Source organism: Miniopterus schreibersii (genome assembly GCF_964146895.1).
Source record: "Miniopterus schreibersii genome assembly, chromosome: 10".
NCBI classification, from domain to species: Eukaryota; Metazoa; Chordata; class Mammalia; order Chiroptera; family Miniopteridae; genus Miniopterus; species Miniopterus schreibersii.
The window spans coordinates 47,641,401-47,663,858 of record NC_138110.1 but is presented as its reverse complement, the minus strand read 5'-3'; the positions used below and the strand labels follow the sequence as shown (position 1 = coordinate 47,663,858).

The following is a 22,458-nucleotide window of genomic DNA, read 5'->3' as shown; positions in this document are numbered from 1 at the left end:
CACGTTAAAGTATATACAAAACTTCCTAAATAATCTAAAAAGTCACTAGAACTAATGAAGTTATTATCAGGGTTATAGAATTGAAGGTCCATATACAAAGATCAATTGTATTTTTGTATATTAGCAATGAACAATTGGAAGATGAAATTTTAAAAATTCAATTTCATTTACGATAGTATCCAAAAGAATGAAATACATAGGGATAAATTTTTCAAAATACAGGGTGGGAATTTATATGGAATTGCAGGTATCAGCTGAAGTTGCTAGAACAATTAAGTTGAAGGGATTACACTAACCAATTTTAGACCTTGTATGCAGCAACAGTAATGAAGACCGGTATTGGTGAGACAACTTGACAAACAGGTCAGTGAGATGGAATAGAGTCCAGAAATAGACCTTCACATGTAATTGTTTCACTGATTTTCAACAGAGATGCCAAGGTTATTGAAGGTGGGGAGGATTGTCTTACCAACAAATGGTTCTGGAAGCTCATTGTTTAGATGAAAGAAAGTAAACATTGACCCTTACATCATATGCAAAAAAGTAATTTGAAATAGGTCATAAAAGCTAAAACTATAAAACTTCTAGAAGAAAACTTAGGAAAAAGTCTTTGTAACTTTGGGTAGTTAGAAATTTCGTAGGACACAAAAACCACGAACCACAAAAGCAGTTGATAAATGGGATCTCATCAAAATTAAAACCTTTTTGTCTTTGAAGAATACCATTAAGGAAATGAAAAGCAAGCCACACTGTGAAAATACTTGTAGTACACACGTATGAAAAAGGACTTGTAGCTAGAATACATGAAGAACTCTTAAAATAATGCTCTGGTTGAGTGGCTCAGTTGGTTGGAGCTTCATCCCATACACCAAAAGTTTGGGGATTTGACTCCGGTCAGGGCAAAGACCTAGGTTGTGGTTTTGATCCCATTGGGCACATGCAGAAGGCAACTGATCGATGTTTCTCTCCCTTCTCTCTCTAAAATCAATAAACATATCCTTGGGTATTACAAAACCCCACCTCAATAATAACAAAACAAGCATCCCAGTAAAACCCAGTAATTGTGCAAAAGATTTTAGCATATACTTCACAAAAGATGATATATGAATAGACTTTAAGCACATGAAGGTACTCAATATCATTAGTCATACGGGAACTGCATATTACACCATAAGGAAATAATGCATGGTTAAAATTTTAAAGCCAGTCCTTAAGGGTTGGTAAGAATGTGGAGCAGCATAGAACTCTCATACATTGCTGATGGAAATGTGAAGTGGTACAGTCATTTTGGGAAACAGTGCGGCAATTTCTTACAAATGCTCCCATATGACCAAAGATCCCCCTCTTAGATACCCAAGAGAAGTGAAAACAATGTCCACACAAAGACTTACACTGTTTTATTCATAATAGCAATAAACTGACAACCCTGATGTTCTTGAGAATGAAATGTATATTCAGTATATTTAGACAGTGGAGTGCTACACAGCAGAAAAAAATGAATCAACACACAGCAGTGGGGGTGACGCAGAAACAGAGAAACCAGATAAAATGAAGTGTACTTACTGTATAATTCCACTTATATGCAATTCTAGAGATTGTAACTGATCCATAGGGTCTGAAGTATATGTGCATTTGCCTGTGGGTAGGGGAAGGGTTGACTACAAAGGGGCGCAAGGGAACTTTGGGGGGATGAAGAGAATATTTTATATCTACATTGTGGTAGGAGGTTAAGTTTGTCAGAACTCATTGATCTTAGAAATAGATGATCAAGAGCAAGTCTTTGCACAACTGCGTCTTATTAATGCGTACCTGAAAATAAGCAGCTCCATCTGTTGTGTGGTGATGTGTTCTCTCTAGACCTCACAATTCATGTTTTTCATGTCAGTATTCAAGTATAATTAGAAAGGGCCACTGAAGAGTTGTTTAAAATAAATAAAAGTGCATCCAATATGGAAAAAAAACAATGCATTGAACTGTACACTTTAAATGGGTGCATCTTTTTTATATATAAATCATCCCTTAATAAAGTGGATTTTTTAAAAATTAAAGGAATTTACTCAATTACAGAAAGACTAGAAAAGAAAGTGAAGGCTGCTGAGCACCCTAGTCTGCCTTACCCCCTGCCTGCCTTACCCCCGTCTGCCTTATCCCCCATCTGCCTTACCCCCGTCTGCCTTACCCCGTCTGCCTTACCCTGGCCTGTAAAGGAGGGTGTGGCCATGCTGACAGTCAAGTTGAGTGAAACCTTTACTGTATTCAAGCTCTCAGGAGGAGTCATTGCTTGCTAGCAGTCTTTTTGTCAAACTGAATAATTTCAGTTGAGTTTTATAAAAAGACAAATACTCTCTAGAACTCTTAAGGTGAAGTTATCCTAAGAGAAAATATTTCTGCATAGTCACTCCTGCTAGATCTCATCTAGCCAAGGTTGATGGATTGCCCAGCTGCTGTGCTTATTTTTCATAAGTGAGTTTGTCTATCTGTAAATGTTGTGATCAAGTCTACATTTGGTGGTGGAATCTCCAACAGTTTTTGTTTTGTATTTGCCAGGTGTCCATCATCCCAAGGGGCAAAGGTCTGGGTTACGCTCAGTATTTACCCAAAGAACAATACCTGTACACCAAAGAGCAGCTCTTGGATAGGATGTGCATGACTCTGGGCGGCCGGGTGTCAGAAGAAATCTTCTTTGGAAGAATTACAACTGGTGCTCAAGATGACTTGAGAAAAGTGACTCAGAGTGCATATGCCCAAGTAAGTATGAAATGGAGTGTTTCTTCCTCCTCACATTTGTGTGAGAGACGGTCATTCATGAATGGCTCTGAATAGTAGTACTATGTTTGACTGGCTTAGGCTTTTCAGACAAGGATTATTTCTTAAATCCATTTTAAAGCAGTCAAAACTTATAAAAATAAATGACTTTTTTGGGGCACTCCTGTTTCTCATATGTCAGTTCTTCTGGGTCTGTAACTTTCTCAAATCCTTTTTAATGACACATATAAATTTTTTATTCATTTCTTACTGTCACCTCACGTTCTATTTCTTAGAGCATTATTTGTTGTGTTTGTTTGCTCGTGTTGTTTCTAGCTTAATCCTTATTTTTTAAATAATTAAAATCTTTTTTCTATGTTCTAGCACCACCTCTGAGTTTTTCTGATTCTGATTTATGTTATTCTTTGTTTTATGTAGTTTTTCTGATTTTTCCTTTTAGCTTTTTTTGGAGTGGTAGGCTACAGTTTTCATCTGTTTTATGGAAATCTTTTCATCGAGCTTTCCTTATCTCTGGAGACACTCTGCTGCTAATTTTTTCTCAGAATAACTTCATAAGGGATTTTTCTATTGCTCAGTTTTACATGAAATTTGTTTTCCTGACCTTCTAGGAAGGAGGAAGATTAGGACTTTTCTAGGTTGATAGCTTTAGAATCCCCATTTCTGCTTTTCTTTTTCATGAAATTTTTAAAAATATGGCTATTTTCTGAGTTCTCCTGGCTCAGTTTCTGCTCCCCACTTTTATCTGGGCCTTCCCTTTTCAGGTCAGTTTGGGTTTTACTTCCAGAAGCTTTTTTTAAAATTTATTAAGGTGACTTTGGTTGATAGGATCATATAGGTTTCAAATGTTCATTTCTATGATACATCATTTGTATATTGCATTATGTGCCCACCACCCAAAGACAAATCATCTTCTGTCTCCATATATTTGGCCCCCTTTCCGACCCCCTAACCCCTTCCCTCTGGTAACCACCATACTATTGTCTGTGTCTATGAGTTTCAGTTTTATATCCCACATGTGAGTGAAATCATATGATTCTTAGCTTTTTCTGTCTGCTTATTTCACTTAGCATGTTACTCTCAGTGTCCATCCATTTTGTTGCAAATGGCAGTATTTCACCTTTTCTTACGGCACAGTAGTGTTCCATTGTACATATGTACCACACCTTCTTTATCCAATCATCTATAGAAGGACACTTTGGTTGTCTCCATGTCTTGGCCACCGTGAGTAATGCTTTAATGGACATAGGGGTGCATATATCTTTGTGAGTAAATGCTTTCAAATTTTTCGGGTAGGTTCCCAGAAGAGGGGTTGCTGGGTCATATGGTAGCTCTATTCTTAATTTTTTGAGGAGCCTCCATACTGTTTTCCATAGTGTCTGTACCAGTTTCCATTGTCACCAGCAGTGAATGAGGGTTTCCTTTTTCTCTCCAGCACTTGTTATTGCTTGTCTTGTTGATATTCCAGAAGTTTCTTTTTAATGCGGGGCTTATTCTGGTTAGCTTTGGGGCTCATATCGCCCAGATTAGGCCAGCCTCTTCACAGTCTCCCAGCCCATGGACTCAGGGAACAGGAAAATGCAAATGCCCCTTCCAGGGTCAGTTCTCAGGTTGACAGGACGCTCTGTAGGAAGAGCCTGGAGGGTTTGGGCTTACTCTCGGGTCTGTCAGAAGCTTCTTGCTCCTCCTCTGCTCCCCCTTGTGCACGGAGTGGTATCATGCAGGTCTTCCAGCTGGGGGGGATTGCCCCACCTGTTTCTCACCTGATTTTGTTGTAGATGTTAACAGTGGGCTTCTTGTTGAGGAATTTAAAATACTTCATTGCTGCCACTGTCTGCACAGAACACCCTTGTCCTTCAGCCTATTCAAGACTGCCATGTAGACTTTGCCAGGTTAAGGAGTATTATTACAATGAAGTATGTGGAGTTAATGTCATTATAAAGACTTATTGGCATTTTATTAAAATATGTTAGGCCCTGGCTGGCATGACTCAGTGGCCCACGCACCACAGGGCGGTGGATTCCAGTCAAGGGCACATAACTCAGTTGTGGGTTTGCTCCCCACCCCTAGTCCGGGAGAGTGTGGGAGGCAACTACTGGATGTGTCTCTGACATCGAGGCCGTTCTCTCCCTCCCCCTCCCTCCTCCTACTCTCTCTGAAAAGCAGTGGAAAAAATATCCTCAGGTGAGGATTAACAACAAAATAAGAACTATAAAGCCCGGCTGGTGTGGCTCAGTGGTTGAGCATCAGCCTATGAACCAGAAGGTTGTGGTTCAGTTCCTAGTCAGGGCACATGCCCAGGTTGTGGGCTCGATCTCAGGTACAGGGCGTGCAGGAGGCAGCCGATCAGTGACTCTCACTGTTGATGTTTCTCTCTCTCTCCCTCGCCTTCCTTTCTCTGAAATCAATAAAAACATACTTAAAAGATGATGAAAGAAAGAAAAAGAAAGAAAGAAAGAAAGAAAGAAAGAAAGAAAGAAAGAAAGAAAGAAAGAAAGAAAGAAAGAAAGAAAGAAGAAAGAAAATAAGAAAATATGTTAGCCTGTCAGCAAAAATGGATGTCCAACACTAATGATGTATTCTTTTTCAGATTGTTCAGTTTGGCATGAATGAAAAGGTTGGGCAAATCTCCTTTGACCTCCCACGTCAGGGTGACATGGTATTAGAGAAACCTTATAGTGAAGCCACTGCAAGACTGATAGATGATGAAGTACGAATACTTATTAACGATGCTTACAAAAGAACAGTAGCTCTTCTCACAGAAAAGAAAGCTGATGTGGAGAAGGTAGGTGCTAGCTGTACGAATAATTCTATACACAGTTTTGCAGAAAAGGTTCAAAGTGATGATCAACTCTTTCGGTTGGTTTATAGATGTCAACATGTCTCATATCTGGCTAACTCTTGGGTTCCTTCATTCTGAGGTTTCTGCGTCTGCTTTGTCTCTGAGGTGGTGGGAATGTGGTGAGCGAAAGCGGGCACGATCCTGGCTCCTGTGGCTCTTAAAGATACGAGTGAAGTCAGATTAATGAAGTCTGTTAACAACTACCCAATAAACAATTGAATCTGCACTCTTTCCCACCAAGTATTTTACCAGTACAGTAAATCCCCACTTAATGTTGTTGGTAGTTTCTGCAGCCTTAAGCGAAATGATGTATAATGAAACCAATTTTACCATAGGCTAATTGATATAAACAAGAATTAAGTTCCTATGGCCTCTCATCAATGTTATAGCAAAACAATGTTGAACAAAACAACATTATTTGAGGCCCTATTGTACTCCTAAATATGGAGCACTGTGGACTGATAGAAATTTACCATTGTTTTTCACCTCTGGAATAAACTAAGTGACAGATGAAAGGGCACATAAAAGAATTAGCCAAACTTGATAAGCAGGAAGTCAGCACATGAAAACTACATTTGGCTTGATGATGAGCATCCATGAATAAACTTGCTTTGTCTTTCACTGTTGTACCTCACTTGGATAGCGTCTGCAAAAGGCATGGGTCCTTATTTAGAATCCATGCAGCCAAAATTAGAATTTTTTGTTCTGTGAACATTCCACACATTATCTAATGAGAAAAACACAAATGAAAAAGCCTAAACCAGTTTGGCTTAATGTTAGAGCATCAGCCCTCAGACTGAAGGGTCCCAGGTTCAGTTCCTGCCAAGGGTATGGACCTCATTTGCAGGCTGAATCCCTGGCTCCTGGTCAACCAATCAATGTGTCTCTCACATCGATGTTCCTCCCTCCTCCCTCCCTCCCTCTCTTTCTCTCTGTCTCCCTGCCCCCTTTTTCACTCTCTCTGAAAAGCAATGGAAAAAATATCCTCAGGTGAGGATTAACAAAACAAGCAAACAAACAAAAAATGTGTAGTGTTAACTTTGTGGCTTATCCATCCCAATGCATAGAAGTCAAGATACATATTTTCATATTAACCTTCCTGGCTTTATTTTGTATCTTTGCTCTTGTTTGTCTTTGTTATTTTCAACTAACTTTTAAAATTTCTTGCTCACCCTATTTCTGTCCTTTGCCCCAACGCTGCCTCCCCCCCCCACCAACCATTTAACTTCTCATGAATCCTTCCAGAATTTCTTTATGCATATACACACATAAAAAGATATATTCTCCTGTGCTTGCTTTAGCAGCACATATACTAAAATTGGAACAATACAGAGAAGATTCTCATGGCCTCTGTGCAAAAGTGACATGCAGATTTGTGAAGTGCTCCATATTTTTTTCACAAAGGTGTGCATTTATATAGAAACCAATTTTTAGAAAATGGAATTTTACAGGAATATATAAATGGAATAGAAGAAGAATAGGGAGGAAAATAAAACCAGACTAAATATCGTAGATTCAAAACGACCTTATTAAAATTTAAAAAAAATAAAATGAACTAAAAAGGTACTTTAAAAAAAAACAATAATGTTACCACATTTACACAGGTCTCTAAAACTAAATGAAATAGGAAAACCTGGGAAAAAAGAATAGGATAGGAAAATAGAATTTTAAAAAAATAGTGCAGGAAGTAGTATCTAAATTATAGTTTCATCCTATAGATGCAAACATGCTTAGGAAAACGATGTAGGCAGTCTTTAGTTGAATATAAAAAATGTGTTCCACAAGATGGCAGAAGATGACTACTATTTTAAAAGTAGATCTAATTTTACAAGGCAAAAGGTAGCAATAAGGAAAAAAGTGAAATAAGATGGCAATGCACATAAAAGGTGATTTATCAAATCAAATGTAGCAAACATGCACTTTTCTCATCGAATAGGTGCTTATGTAACTGTTCATTGTGTGGATACCAAATGTATTTAGCCACTCCCTTACGGCTGAACATTTGTTTTTACAGTATTTTTTGTTTTGCACACCTTACTCCAAAATTATGTGACCTTGTGTATATCTTTTTCAGTGGTTCTTAAACCCTTTTTGGGGTGGGGTTGGCCATAAACAAAAACATTAGCTTTGAATAGACTTTGCTGAGTAACTGTATTGTTCATATTTCAGGTTGCTCTTCTGTTACTAGAAAAAGAAGTGTTAGATAAGAATGATATGGTTGAACTTCTGGGTCCCAGACCATTTGCGGAAAAATCTACCTATGAAGAATTTGTGGAGGGCACCGGCAGCTTGGATGAGGACACCTCCCTTCCAGAGGGCCTGAAGGACTGGAACAAAGAGCGGGGAAAGGAGAAAGAGGAGTCCCCGGAGGAGAAAATCGCCAATCAGATCCGCGGAGGGAGGCCCTTTTAGCTTGTATTGTGGCTTCGGTTTGCACGTTATTTCAACTCGGGCTTTCTCAAAAGAATGAGAGCACTGCCGAGTTGATCTCAACTAGCTGCTGACCAGTTGAAGTGGTGGGAAGAGGAGCACCTAATCCTCAGCTTCAGAAGTCCCAGTAGGTGTGGCAGGGTGGTTTTCCCCACGGCCCGGGCCCTTGGACAGCCACTGGGAGAGGTGCCTGGTACTGTTCCCTCCACCGCTGGTGAAGGCAGCTGGCCATGTCAGGGGGAGAGGCGCTGAAAGCGAGCCGGTGGGGGGGGCCTCTTCTACTTCCCATCGCCCACTCTTCATTCCTGTTTCCCTTCAGAGGCTGTGAAATTAAATTGGACTCCTGATAAGAATATTTTAATTTGACTAATACTTTAAAGATTGAATCCAGATCACATGTTTGTTTTAATGGAATGGTTTTCTACAGAGAGCTGTAACATATTAAAAAATATGAATGTATTATGTAAATACGGCTTCTTTACATCAAAAAATAAAGTGTAAACATTTTACTTTTTTCTCCTGACCACACAGTGAGCCACTGTTTATGCTTGGGATACCTTCTTTTAGAAAAAATGTCAGTCCTTTTGGTTCTCATCAGCTCCCACAAGAGGATGAGTAACCTCTGTGTGTGTCCTGGAATGAGGAGCTCTGGATATAAAGTATGTTGGTACCAACTCGATCAGTGCAAGAGTCTGTGATGATGGCATCAGTTTACATCTTTACTAGACTAGTCATGTTGGTCACACCATCTGGGTCTGGAAGTCGTGTCAGCGGGTGTGGCAGGCTGTCCCAAGCCATCCCCTGGATTTCAGCGAAGGGCGGTGACAATAAGCTCAGGAGGCCCCTGTGCCTGGATCTTCCCTGTCTTCTTGTCTGTCTGAATTGTAAGCTGTTACCATTACTATTAGAAGGGTGGTGCGGTTCCAGAAAAGCGGAGGTCTGCACTGTTGCACACCTAGGTCAAGTCAGGGTTTTTACCAAAAGATGGCATGAAGATGGACTAAGTCTTACAGTGCCACTATTTGGATTTGGAAGTACCATGTTTTTGCATTTATTAATATATATTTTTAGCAGCCTTCTTTAATGTTTTCCACTTGCCTTGCATGTTCTTGATGTAATTACATATGTTGTGGGAGTAGTGACTCCTCAGACCTAAGACAGAATCAGTGGCATCTGGAGCACTGGGCTGACGGGGTGGGAGGTGGCTTGGGCAGGCTGCTCTACCCAGTGACCTGCAGTCGTCCCACACTGACTGCCCTCTTTCCTTGGAGGATGCTTGTGGGGAGCAGCTGAGTGAAGAACTGCTTTAAGGCTGCAGGAAGACTCACTGGGCTGTCGGTGTTTAGTGTGCTGTTCTTCACATACGCAGCAGACGAGATGTTCTGTGTACCCTCCTGCACTGCAGAGAGGTGCCAGTGTGTGCTCTTCTGCCCACCCTCAGCTGGCGGCCTTCTGGGTTGTGCCAGGAATAACATGGGTTGTTCCAGACACAAGTCATGTTTGATTCAGTAAGAAAACTGACAAAGCTGTGTGAGAGTCGGGTGGTAACCTGCACCTGCGGCCCCCAGCAGGCCGCCTCTTCTGTGCAGGAATGGTCACACCTGCGCTCCAGGCATTGTGAGTGTTACATGTTTGGGGCCTAACTAGAGCCCAGCCCAGCAGGTGCTCATGGCACATCTTTGCTCTTTGAAAGTCAATCAAACCTAGCACATTTCCAGGTTAGATGGGGGTGGTCAGGATTATTTTTACTCTCACAAAATAGTTCAGACTTCTGCAAAAATGAGATCTGTTCCTACTTCAAATCATGCTGTCTCCTCAAGGCTGGGGCTTAGTACAAAATAAATGCAGTTACTGGATGTGAGCCATCCTAGCACCGGGTGGGACTAGGTCACACTGAGGTGGCCCATCAGTGGCTCCAAATGGCAAAGGCCCACTTCCCTTGCTTGTCCAACAAAGGTCAGGGGGCTTTGCTCAGCGGTTACCAGAGGAGGTACTGGGTTATATTTACAGGAGGAATCGGGGTCCCCGCTTGGGAGGCAGAGCAGAGGGCCAAGCACTGACATTGGCTTCCACCTGGAAGTGACATGGCACACATTCTTTTGGCTAAAGCAAAGTTACGTGTCACAGCTAACTTCGGCAATGTGGGCCAATTACTAGTAAAACTAGCCCTGTCCTGTCCTGTGGAATTTGACTTTCTTCATAAGACCTCTTAGAGGTGTGGCTAGTTTATAGGAGCCATAAAGTGATAATTTATTACATACATAAGAGCCTTCGCCCTCTGTGCTGGGCCAGGCTGCTGGTCTGAGCGCTCAGAGAAGGAAACTCAGCAGCTCTCAGAGACCACCCCAGCCGGTGTCCCTCACCCACCAGGAGCTTGCTGGAAGCCTGGAGGTGATCTTCTATCCTTCCTCTGGCAAATCTCAATTGAGCTGTTAGGGAAGGCTGGGACCCACTTGCCCAGGACATGACTAGGGAGACGGAAAATTCTGTGGCAGATCTAAATGCTGTTTGTTGCCAATGGGGTTGACGGGCTTTTCCCCACGTGCGCCTGACCTGTAGGCTCAGAATTCTGGCTACCACCCTGAAAGCCTACAATTCAAGAAAAGCCTCTTTCCTCTCAGTTCTTTCAGTGAGCTCCTGGGGCAGTCCACCTAGGAAGGGAAGAGGGATCTGAGCAACCATTGTAAAGATGCAAAGTAACAAATCTACCGCCTAAGCAAAGGCTGGAAGAGACAAAGGAATAGTTTCAGTGTTTTATTATGAATAAGTTGTTTCAAAGGTCAATATTGCATGTTCAATATAAGGCAACACTGCACAGCTTCATTTCACAAAGGATGAAGAAATACTGTTTCTGACTTCCCTGCTAATCCTCAGACATGGCTGAACACTTTATAGTAGGTGAGGTTTATTTATTTAGCCCTTCACAGATGGCCTGTATATTCTTTTAAGTCCCCCAGTAGAAAATGTCCCTCGTCTGATCTGATTGGGTAGGACTGCCAATTCTCTGCTATTTTAATGCACTTTCTTTATTCTAGATGACTGAGAGTAGGATTTTATTGCACTTGGGAGGGGCCTGCACCCATATGCTTAGACCAGCGCATCATTGAACAGCCATCGGCGTTAAGGCACATCAGAGTTAAAGCAAGAAAATCTGAGCTGGCGGCTCGGAGCGGGCACGCTCCCTACTCGTTGACCTCCTCCTCATCGTCTTCAAAAGCTTCTTCGCCGTCATTGGCGGTGGCTTCTTGGTACTGCTGGTACTCGGACACCAGGTCGTTCATGTTGCTCTCGGCCTCCGTGAACTCCATCTCGTCCATGCCCTCGCCTGTGAACCAGTGCAGGAAGGCCTTGCGGCGGAACATGGCAGAGAACTGCTCCGAGATGCGCTTGAACAGCTCCTGGATGGCCGTGCTGTTGCCGATGAAGGTGGAGGCCATCTTGAGGCCCCGAGGAGGGATGTCACACACGGCCACCTTGACGTTGTTGGGGATCCACTCCACGAAGTAGCTGCTGTTCTTGTTCTGGATGGCCAGCATCTGCTCGTCCACCTCCTTCATGGACATGGGGCCCCGGAAGACGGTGGCCACGGTCAGGTAGCGCCCGTGTCTTGGGTCGCAGGCGGCCATCATGTTCTTGGCATCGAACATCTGCTGAGTCAGTTCGGGCACCGTCAGGGCCCGGTACTGCTGGCTGCCCCTGGCCGTCAGGGGGGCAAAGCCGGGCATGAAGAAGTGCAGGCGCGGGAAGGGCACCATGTTCACGGCCAGCTTGCGCAGGTCGGCGTTGAGCTGGCCCGGGAAGCGCAGCGAGGTGGTGACTCCGCTCATGGTGGCCGAGACCAGGTGGTTGAGGTCCCCGTAGGTTGGCGTGGTCAGCTTGAGCGTGCGGAAGCAGATGTCGTAGAGCGCCTCGTTGTCGATGCAGTAGGTCTCGTCCGTGTTCTCCACCAGCTGGTGCACCGAGAGCGTGGCGTTGTAGGGCTCCACCACCGTGTCGGACACCTTGGGCGAGGGCATGACGCTGAAGGTGTTCATGATGCGGTCGGGGTACTCCTCGCGGATCTTGCTGATGAGCAGCGTGCCCATGCCCGACCCCGTTCCTCCGCCCAGCGAGTGCGTCAGCTGGAAGCCCTGCAGGCAGTCGCAGTGCTCGCACTCTTTCCTCACCACGTCGAGCACCGAGTCCACCAGCTCTGCTCCTTCTGTGTAGTGCCCCTTCGCCCAGTTGTTCCCGGCACCAGTTTGTCCTGCAATAAGCAAAGAGTGGCACGCGATTTAAACAGGGCAGGACGGGCCCTGGCCGGCTTGGCTCGGTTAGTTGGGAACTGTCCTGTATACCAAAAGGTTGTGGGTTCGAGCCCTGGTCGGCGTGTGTACAGGAGGCAACTGATGGATGTTTCTCTCTCACATCAATGTTTCTCTCTCAAATCAGTAAGTTTATCCTCAGGCGAGGATAAAAGGAAAAATAAGTAAGGCAAGACAGGAGGGAACCCCTCATTGATATTAATACTTTTTAAGTGGAGATGGAAAAGATGTGTTATGAAACGAGTAGGTAATCCGGTGGTGGCCAAAGTCAGCGGTCAGGGAATCAGGCACCCACCAGTGCTGCTGGTGAACGCATGAGTTGGTACCTCTTTAGACAAGTTAAATACCCATCAATTTTTAAGATGGACATATGTTTCAACCAGGTAATTTCATTGTTATTTTTAAAAAGGTAATTCTTACACATGGTAAAATTCAAAGGAAAAAAACATGCACATTAAAAAACAAGTTACCTTCCCTCTCCTTTGAGCTTTCTGAATTTTGTACTATGTACAAATATTTTCTTTTAAAAACAGTAACATTTTTTCAGGTTAATAGAGCCCCTCATTTATCATCCAGAATTACTGTTGCAAAATTTTCTGAGCCTCAACTATTTACTTTGTACCGACAAGTAAATACTCAGCACAGGAAGTGACTCCTGCCCTCAAACTGCTTCAAGTCCAGTGGTAGAAAGGAGGTGAACAGACCTGAAAGATTTTTGTATTTTTATCCAAATAGTTCAAGTAACTAGAAAGAGACCTAGTCTGTTTTCTGAACAATGGTACATTTTCCACACCTGCTTATTTATATTTTAGAAACTCTGCATCTGAAAAGTTGGCCCTTAAAACAAATTTAAAATCCTATCTTTCAGCTCATTTCATTATAAAATTGAAGGTCTACCAGTAGTGAAGGCATCTTTCCCAAGCTGTATAAATAATACAGGCCTGAGTGTGTGTAAAAAGGCGCACTTAAAAGAAGTGATAGCCATAGCTGGCTTGCTTAGTGGTTTGAACCCTGGCCTGAGAACTGAAGGGTCATGGGTTCAATTCCACAACCAATTTATGTGTCTCAATGTTTCTCTCTCTGTCTCTCCCTCTCCTTTCCACTCTCCAAAAAAATCAATGGGAAAAATATCCTCAGGTGAGAATTATAAAAAATTAAAATAAGAAAAGAAGTGATGAAGTTATAGTTTTTGCTTTTCTGGACCCTGCACATTGCCTATAATACAGTGATCTTCAAATATAGCTCTGTAGCACTGAAAATACTGTAGAACAACATACCTTCATACATTTTTAAGCTGCTTTGTAATTTGTCTTCATAAATTCAAATAGTTATAAATGACACAATTTTAATTTCTAGGGTACTACACTCCCTTTTAAAAACAACTATTATATCATTCTGTTGCATGTATCCAATAGACTTTACATAAAAATCAGCAATAAATCATAAATTGAAACTGTTGTTAAATTCCTATGATCACAGGATATTAAAAATATAACTTTTTTCCAATTAGCTTATTTATCAAAAGATGAGTATTAAATATTGCCAGAATGAGGCAGGTTTGGAATCAATTTTATTCTTCATTTTTATGTATATATATTGAAAAAATGTTTACATAAGTATGTAAATGAGAATGGATTGTGTTCTAACAATGTCATTCAATTATTTGATCTTCTTCAGAGTTATATGCCAAAAATCAAATAGTTGATCTATCATTGAAAAGTATTTTTAATCATATTTCAACCAAAAACTCAATTTTGTTCAAAGCAGAATTGGAAACAACCTAACTTGCATCAGTCATTCTTTCCTCCTCTTTCTGGAAGATACCAAAAAGGCTTTCCCAAGACTTATCAAATGCTAACTCTTTCACTTAAAGGCATTTTGTTTAATCCAATATGCTTAGAGTTGGGAAAATGGAAATATTAATACCAATACAACTTTGTCAATATGATTTTTTAATGAAATGTTTAAAAATATATTCTAAATGGTTAGGTTATTTAGATTATAAAAACTACTGCCCATATAATCTAATTGGCAAAGAGTCCTCATTAGAACAATCCTCCAAGTTGGACATACTTTCTATCAGAAAAACATGACTTTACTTTTAAATTCTAATAGGTTAATATGCATTTTGAGGAATATTAGGAAAACCACTGAGAAGTAAATTCTAGAGCATACTGTAAGGTAAGTTATGAAAAGCTGTAAAGTCAAAGTAAACAATGCAGATAATATATCTACTTAATAACAAACTATGAAAACAACGCACTGATGCTTCTCATTACTTTAATAAGGAAATGCAATATACAGTGAAAATTGCAGGTTATTTAGGAAGCAAGGAAGATTACTAAAAAGCATTTTATTTCGCCCTGACCAATGTGGCTCAGGTCGAGTGTCATCCCAGGGAACTGAAAGGTTGCCGGTTTGAGTCCCAGTCAGGGCTCACACCCAGGTTATGGGCTCTGGGGGGCATGTAGGAGGCAGCCAAGCCATGTGTCGCTCTCACATCGATGTTTCTCTCTCCCTCTCCCTTCCTCTCTCTCTAAAGAAAACCCAGAGCACTAAACAGTGCATATGGCTGACTATCATCTTACATATATAATAGATGTGTATCTGCTGGGATGTGCACAGAATGTGTCTGAAGGGACTCTCAAGAAGCTGAGAGTGGCCGCCTCTGGGAAGGAGCCCGGGTGGGCCCCAGCTTGGGTAGGAAGGAGATCAAGTTCTCACTGTAATATACCCTGAGGTTCCTTTTGAGTCCTGGACCATGTAAATCTTTTACCTGGCTAGCCAGCAAAATGAATGTCTTTAACTTTATTAAAACATTTATAAAAATGCATTTTGGAAAGAAATTGGAGAAATACACACTGAACTAATAAATGATTGTCTCTGAAGGATGGGATTACAGGGAGTTCAGTTTCAGCATTATATATTGCTCATAAAAATTTAATTAAACACACATGTGTTTTATGATCACGAAAAGAAAATTATGGAAACCTGCCTTTAAGGAAAATTTTGAAGTGTCACCAATAAGTGGGGAATTACTAAATGATGACACACACAATGGAAAGGCACTGACTGTCACGGGAGATGTCTGAGATATGTTAATGAACTTTTCAAGAAAGTGGTATGTGTAGCATGATCCCATTTACCAAAAACAATCAACCATGTGCGTGCTTGGACGTGCGCGTGTGGGGTGTGTGTGTGTGTGTGTGTGTGTGTGTGTACCCACACATGTGCGTGTACACACAGAAGAGGTCAGGCAGGACACTCCTCCACCGTCCACAGCATCTAGTCATCCTCAGGGGCTAAAATCTCAGGGTCCATCCTGGACGGGATGGGGTTTCTGTATGTACACTGTGTATTGTTTGGGGGAAAACCGACAACATGTGGAAACAGTTCTGTAACTTTGAAATGAAAACATTAAATATGTTTAAATGTTAAATGGTGGTGTTCCCAGGAGGGCAGCACCGCCCGTCTGAAGCCAGGGCCGGCCCCGGGCTGGTCTGTCTGAGCCCCACCTTACAAGTGAGCCCAGCCTCACTCCTGGCTCCTTCCCCCCATTTGGCCGGTCAAAGGCACCAAGGCTATTGGCACGACAAGACCTGCGGCTCAAAGTAAATGATGCAGATATTATCTATTTAATAATAAACTATAAGACAGCCCCTCGTGCCTGCATCAGGCCCAGTGGCCGCTTCAGCCCCTCAGGTGGCCATTTCCTTGACTCGGAGGTGACTGTTTCTCTTTCTTCCCACCCAGTGGGGTCCCACAGTGACACCTGGCTGGCCGCCTACTCTTCTCAGGCTCGAAAATGGTCACTGTCCTTCCCGTGCCCCTACGAACTCCTGTGCCCCCGCCCGAGCCAGCAGGCGCAGCCGGGCCAGGCCAGCCTTCCGCGCCGGGGCAGCCTTGTCCCCGCGGCGCAGGGGGGACGTCACACCTGTGCGAAGGAAGGCTGGGTAATCGTCACAGAGAGACTAGGGGTTACTGCATTAAAACGGACTGCAAACTAATAACTGAAAGCGAGCAGGTGGCCTTCGGCCGACAGCCAGCCCTGGGGAGCGGAGCTCGCGCGAGTCCTAAGTGCACAGGTCCTGAGCTCGACCCGTCTTCCCTTCAGCTCACACCCTTCACTCGGCTTCCTCAATATTTATAACATGATCGGCCATGAAGTTTTCTCTGCTCTTGACAAAAGGAGGAAGCTGGTGACTTCTGAAAATATTTTGCCCCTGTCTCATAGCAACAGACGTTCCCAGTTAAATATTTGGGGGTCATGAGTTGAACGTCTCCTGCAATGCGATGTTGTGACATTAATCAGCGGCTCCAGAGTGCGGAGCATAAGGCTGCAGTCGCTGGCAGGCGGGTGCCACAGGTCCCCTGGGTTTTCTCAGAGTCCACCCTCTGGGTTACCTCCAGCTCACGCTGTGAGCTCTGCATGTGCTCTCTGACCCCTCTCCTAGCACTACATTTTGAAGAAAAAAGTACGAGTGCAGAAAGAGGCTTAAAGGAAAGTTTCTCTCTCTGGTGTTTCACTTTCTCCCACAAGACTTTCCCACTATCTAACAGGCATGACTGCTATGCAGTCAGCAATTTGTTAAGAAAAAGGTTGTTTTTAAAGTGTACCCATGTTCAAAACTCAAATGCAGATAACTTATTTAGAATTATACATATTTCAAGTCTTTTCTGTTGTTGTTAATCCTTACCTAAGGATATTTTCTCCATTGATTTTTTTAGAGAGTGGAAGGGAAGGGGAGAGGCAGAGAGAGAGAGAAACATCGTTGTGAGAGAGACACATCGATGGGCTGCCTCCCGACCGGGGCCGGGATCGAGCCTCCAACTGAGGTACGTGCCCTTGGCCGGGTATCGGACCCTCAACCCTCAGTCCTCAGGCAGACACGCTAACCACTGAGCCAAACTGGCCAGGGCTCAAGTCTGGTTTTTTGTTTTGTTTTTTTTTTATTTAAAAAAAACACATTTCAAACTATATCTGAAAATGGACTAAGACTGGTTTATTTTAATTTGCAGACTCTGAAACAATGAACTATAAAGCCACAGGGGGGTGAACCATTTCCCATTCATGGACAATTCTGCCTCTCTTATTAGCAGGAGAATGCCCTGAAAACAACTGTTTAACCAAACAATATAGTATGTTCATACATTCTGGTTACCCCTCCATTCCACAAAGCAAATGTGCTACTTAACAAAATAAGCATATTCATTTAAACAATTCATAAGCGTGGGTGGGAGGCAGCCAATCGATGTGTCTCTCTCATATTGATGTTTCCCCCTCTCTCTCACTCTCTCTCCCCCCCCTTCCACTCTCTCTGAAAAGCAATGGGGAAAAATCCTCAGGTGAGGATTGAAAACAACAACAACAGGTATGCATGTTGCTGGCAAGAAGCAAAGACTCCAGAAATAATTGTGGAGATGGTTTAAATGCCAAATGCCATTTCTAACATTTTTCAAGGTTTACAAGGACAGTAAATTAGGTCATTAAATGGTTACTAAAGGTCTATCTTAATTTGTTCTTAAACTTTTTGATCCCATTTATTGACACCCAGAAAGATGAGACCAAACCTCTCTTACACTTTTAATATTCAGTTCGAATAAATAAAACCAAAGAAAACTCCTACAGTTGCTAAAGCTGCTGCTCTGAGAAACTAGCTGAGCATGACTTCAATAGTCTGTGATAATTCAATTGTGTAAAAATCAGCTCACGGTCTTGACTCTCTGAGACCTCAACAGGCCCTGGCTGTGCAGGAGGGGCGGCCGAGGGTGAGGCCTGACTCCTGGGCAGACATCTGGACCGGGAGAGGCAGGAAGACAGGCAGAGGCGGCGTGACCTCTGGTGTCCTAGGGACCGTCTCCAGAAAGTGCACCAACAGGTGCCACAGCCTCATCCATGACAACACTTCTTATGACAGACTTAAGGCATGTGAAAGGATATGGAGCGTCATGTAATGACTCTCTACCTACTTTACCACCCATTTTAAGAAATAAAACATACTAATGTTACATGAAGCCCAACAGAACATATATAATTTAGAGCATCTTAAGTTTAAACAATGTAGAATACGTAATTTTTTTCTATTTTTGCTCCAAAAGCAGTTGGTGCGTGTGTGTCTTGGCTGACCAACCTCCATGGGAACAGGGTTCACAAGTTGCACTTCAATATTATGTCTCTATGTGTGAGTCCTGTTTATGTGTGCTCGGGGACAATTGTGGTCTCTAGTTCAGGGAAGGTAAAGAATATAAATGTCACTGTTTGTGGACTATAAAAATATTGGAGATTTAGGTTTTCTGATGTAAGAAAAGGGGCACCAGAGTCCTGATCTATCTGAAATATCACAGGTAAAAAATCTCTTGAACAAGTTATTGTCAGAAGCTTCGCCTGTCCTGTTGGTTCGTAGGTTGTCATGGTGATGGGGAAGCAGGTGATACCCAGAGGACACATAAACTCTGTGAATGTTCATCTTCCTGAGTCATCCTTCTAACAAGTCACTGCCTGATTGTGCTACAGGGTAATCAATTCATGTACCAATAAAATCTTCCAGATTCTGTATCCTCTTGTATACTATGAAGTAACCTTGATTCTAAAACCCATGGCTACAGGGTGATGGAGGCTGGTTATCACGAATGGTGCCACTTTATTTAATTTTATATAATTTTCTTTAGAAGTTTACAGAGTGGCAGGTGCTATTATCTTTTTTTTTTTTTTTACGTAGAGGAAGGGAGGGGAGGATTTGTCCAATTCTGACAGAACAAAACTCATATGGCACCAGTCTTTAGAAAGAAAGCAGAACTGTCTATAGATAGTGGAAAAGAAATACAGGTGTAAACGTACTGAAGTTAAAAGATGAGCCGTATAGGAACCAAAACCAAGTTATTATTATAATAATTTATGAAGGGGGAAAAACGTTAATGCCTAATTTTTTTTTTTTTTAATAAAGAACTATCAGTGTAAGCATTTCATTTAGAGATAAAGGCTACTTTCCTAAAAAAAAGTCAAGGATTACAATAGGTGCTTGCGATCAGGCTGGGGACTGTTGATTTCCGTTGAAGGTTTTCTGTGCCGTGTGATGTTTTTAATCTTGCACATAACTTAACTCTGATATTTAAAAAAGAAGAAAGCAGGAAAGATGGAACCTACCGAAGATGAAGTTGTCGGGCCGGAAGAGCTGCCCAAAAGGCCCGGACCGCACGCTGTCCATCGTGCCGGGTTCCAAGTCCACCAGGGCAGCCCTGGGCACGTATTTCTGAGCTGGAAGAGAACAGCACCCGCCCCCGACGGTCACTTTCTGGTTTCTAAGGTAGTGGCCTTCCCCACAGCAAGTCCCACCCGCTCAGAGGCCGCGGATGCAGGAAGCAGGGTCCCGGGGAAGGTGCCTGGCTTTCCTAGAATCACAGTCTTCGCGCTGGGAGAACTCCATCCCACCCCGAGTGTGCCCATGAGGAAACCAGCCCGGGCACGAATGGGCAGAGGAAGTTCCAGGAATCAGCCGGGTGAGCAATCAAGTCTCCTGACTTCCTGCCTCCTGTACTTTCCAGTTCACCCTAACTCCCCTTTCCTGTCGGGCAGTCTACTTTTTCAGCTCCATGGAAATAAACTGTATCTGTTGCAGCAAACTGCATGCTGCTGTGACATTCTTTCTGCTTTCTGGCCCCTCCCTCAGGGACACATACATGAACCCAGCTACAGCCTGCGCACCTCATTACAGGTACCACTCAGTCCACGGCGTTGTCTGAGACACTCGTCTATGAATGAGCGCTGCCCAGTGGGCTTTCATGTATAAGTCCACTTTTGTGCCAGTTGGGCAAGAAATTGTTCCCAGAGAGGATGGGGTTAATCTGACCGCACACAAGAACTGCTCTTCAACGCGGTCCTGCTACACACCCTGGGTGACGGCTGAAGCCCCCTGGACCTAAGGGTTAACAGGAAGTGCAATGTGCTGGAACGTTCCTTAGTTCTATCTAGAAATCTCATCTTCTCAGCCTGCTTGTCCAGACCTTCTGTCGTAGCTGCTTAATGAACAAGCCCCAGTGATTCGTGTGTCCTGCTCTTTTCAGCTGTTATGTGGACAAGCAGCAGCATGTGAAAGGGATTGTCTCTAGGAATATGTGTCATGTGGGAGGGTAGCTTTTGTCATTTTCCGGGCCTTCTTTCAATGTCTTAGTGTTTTTGTTGTTTTGAAGGGCATGTATCACTTCCATAATAAAAAAATTGTTACAGAAATAATGTATACATGTAGCTACAATACATATGTAGACATCCAGGAGGGGGGTATTATTCCCAAACTGAGACAAATCACAGCCTGAATTTTTGCTAAAGTCCACCAGACAATTACCCAAAATTGCCTAGTTTCAGCTTCGGGGGAATGTAAAGTCTTTTTGCAGGTCTGCAAAGGGCCAAAAAAGTCATTTAAGGGAGTGCCTTTCAAATTTTTAGCCAAGAACCTCCATTGAGGGATACATATTAAACTGGAAAGAAAGAAAAGCAGAGTATTACCCACCAAGTGGATTTCACAACACTAACGGGTAGTCTGGTTCAAAAGCACAGGCCCGCGCGGAATGGGGCTGTTTGAATAAACTGACCGCGCGTTTCCCGCCCCAGCGGGGGGGGGGGGGCGCGCCCTGCTACATCCCGGGTGAACTTTCCCCAGAGCTAACTACCCTCGCAGGAGGCGAGCCCAGAGCACCAACGCCGGCGGCGGAGAGGCCCGGGGTCCCAGGGAGGGAAGGCCGGGGTCCCGGGGGGGGGGGGGGGGGGGGGGGGGAAGGCGGGGTCCCGGGGGGGGAGAAGGCCGGGGTCCCGGGGGGGGGAGAAGGCCGGGGTCCCGGGGGGGGGGGAGAAGGCCGGGGTCCCGGGGGGGGGGGAGAAGGCCGGGGTCCCGGGGGGGGAAGGCGGGGTCCCGGGGGGGGGGAAGGCGGGGTCCCGGGGGGGGGAAGGCCGGGGTCCGGGGGGGGGAAGGCGGGGTCCCGGGGGGGGGGGAAGGCGGGGTCCGGGGGGGGGAAGGCCGGGGTCCGGGGGGGGAAGGCCGGGGTCCCGGGGGGGGGAAGGCGGGGTCCCGGGGGGGGGGAAGGCGGGGTCCCGGGGGGGAAGGCCGGGGTCCCGGGGGGGGAAGGCCGGGGTCCCGGGGGGGAAGGCCGGGGTCCCAGGGGGGGAAGCCGGGGTCCCAGGGGGGGAAGGCGGGGCCCCAGGGGTGGAAGGCGGGGTCCCAGGGGGTAAGGCCCGGGCCCCAGAGGGGGAAGGCCGGGGTCCCAGGGGGAGATGGCCGTAGTCCGGAGGGGAAGGGCACGGCCCGGGGGTGGGAAGGCCCGGGTCCCAGAGACAGGATGGCCGCGGTCCGGCCCGGAGAGGGCCCGGGTCCGGGAGGGGGTGGCCGGGCCGGGCAGGGAAGGGCGCGGTCGCGGAGGGCACGGCCGAGGGTCTGGAGGGGGAGGCGGGCGCCCGCGGGGCAGGGCGAGGCCCCCGAGGTGGACTCACAGGATGACTCATTGTAATAGACGTTGATTCTCTCCAGTTGCAACGCCGAGTCCCCCACGTAGGCTCCCGCCGGGTCGATACCGTGTTCATCGCTGATCACTTCCCAAAACTTTATGCGGGACGAAGCGGGGGACACAAGGTCAGAACCCGAAGCCCAGGCCCCCCCCCGCGGCTGACCCCAGGGCTGGCGGGCGGGGCGGGGCGGGGGGCGCGCGGCCGCCGAGTTCCTGGCGCGCTGGAGCCTCGGGCGGCCGCTCCCGCCCAGCCGCGCGGGGGCGCGGGCGGGGGCCCCGGGCCGGGCCGCCCCTCCTCCAGCCCTTCCCGGGGCGGCGAGGGGCAGGACTGGGCTCCACGACCCGCGGCGCACGGCGCTAGTGCCCCCCGGGCAGGCCGCGCAGCGCGCACCGAGGGCCGGGGCCTGCGAGCCGCCCGCCCGCGGGAGCCCGGCCCCCGCCCGCCCACCTTGGTGCCTATCTGGTTCCCGCACTGGCCCGCCTGGATGTGCACGATCTCCCTCATGGCGGGCGCCGGCTCTGCGCTCCGGGAGCTCGCTCTTCCGACCGCGGGGGCGACTGCGGCCAGCCGCACGCTCCGGGACTCGACCCTCCTCCCGCCCTCCACCCCCCGCCTCCGGGACCAAT

At 45.4% G+C, this 22,458-nt stretch overlaps 2 protein-coding genes across 3 annotated transcripts in view; one reads left to right on the top strand and one right to left on the bottom strand.

Moving 5' to 3' along the window:
- The window catches only part of AFG3L2 (AFG3 like matrix AAA peptidase subunit 2), a 34,067-nt gene extending 25,509 nt beyond the window's left edge, over nt 1-8,558 (top strand). For both annotated transcript variants that reach the window (XM_081148239.1, XM_081148238.1), the window contains exons 15-17: nt 2,548-2,748; nt 5,354-5,548; nt 7,775-8,558. In XM_081148239.1, the coding sequence (XP_081004365.1) occupies nt 2,548-2,748; nt 5,354-5,548; nt 7,775-8,017 (639 nt within the window). In that variant the 3' untranslated portion in view covers nt 8,018-8,558. The remainder of the gene's footprint in view (nt 1-2,547; nt 2,749-5,353; nt 5,549-7,774) is intronic.
- Nucleotides 8,559-10,773: 2,215 nt separating this feature from the next.
- On the bottom strand, nt 10,774-22,443 carry TUBB6 (tubulin beta 6 class V). Its single transcript, XM_081150374.1, has 4 exons — nt 22,280-22,443; nt 21,818-21,926; nt 19,484-19,594; nt 10,774-12,281 (listed from the first exon to the last, which is right to left on the bottom strand). The coding sequence occupies exons 1-4, from the start codon at nt 22,334-22,336 to the stop codon at nt 11,218-11,220; spliced, it is 1,341 nt and encodes a 446-aa protein (XP_081006500.1). The 5' UTR covers nt 22,337-22,443; the 3' UTR covers nt 10,774-11,217.
- Between the last annotated feature and the right edge of the window lie 15 nt (nt 22,444-22,458).

What these genes read in the sequence shown, in the direction of transcription:
- TUBB6 (XM_081150374.1), bottom strand. Translation starts at nt 22,336, where the DNA reads ATGAGGGAGATCGTGCACATCCAGGCGGGCCAGTGCGGGAACCAGATA. An exon ending in CTATTACAATGAGTCATCCT is followed by an intron (nt 19,595 to 21,817) that starts GTGAGTCCACCT and finishes GTTCTCTTCCAG; the next exon opens with CTCAGAAATACGTGCCCAGG. An exon ending in GCCCGACAACTTCATCTTCG is followed by an intron (nt 12,282 to 19,483) that starts GTAGGTTCCATC and finishes TGCTTATTGCAG; the next exon opens with GACAAACTGGTGCCGGGAAC.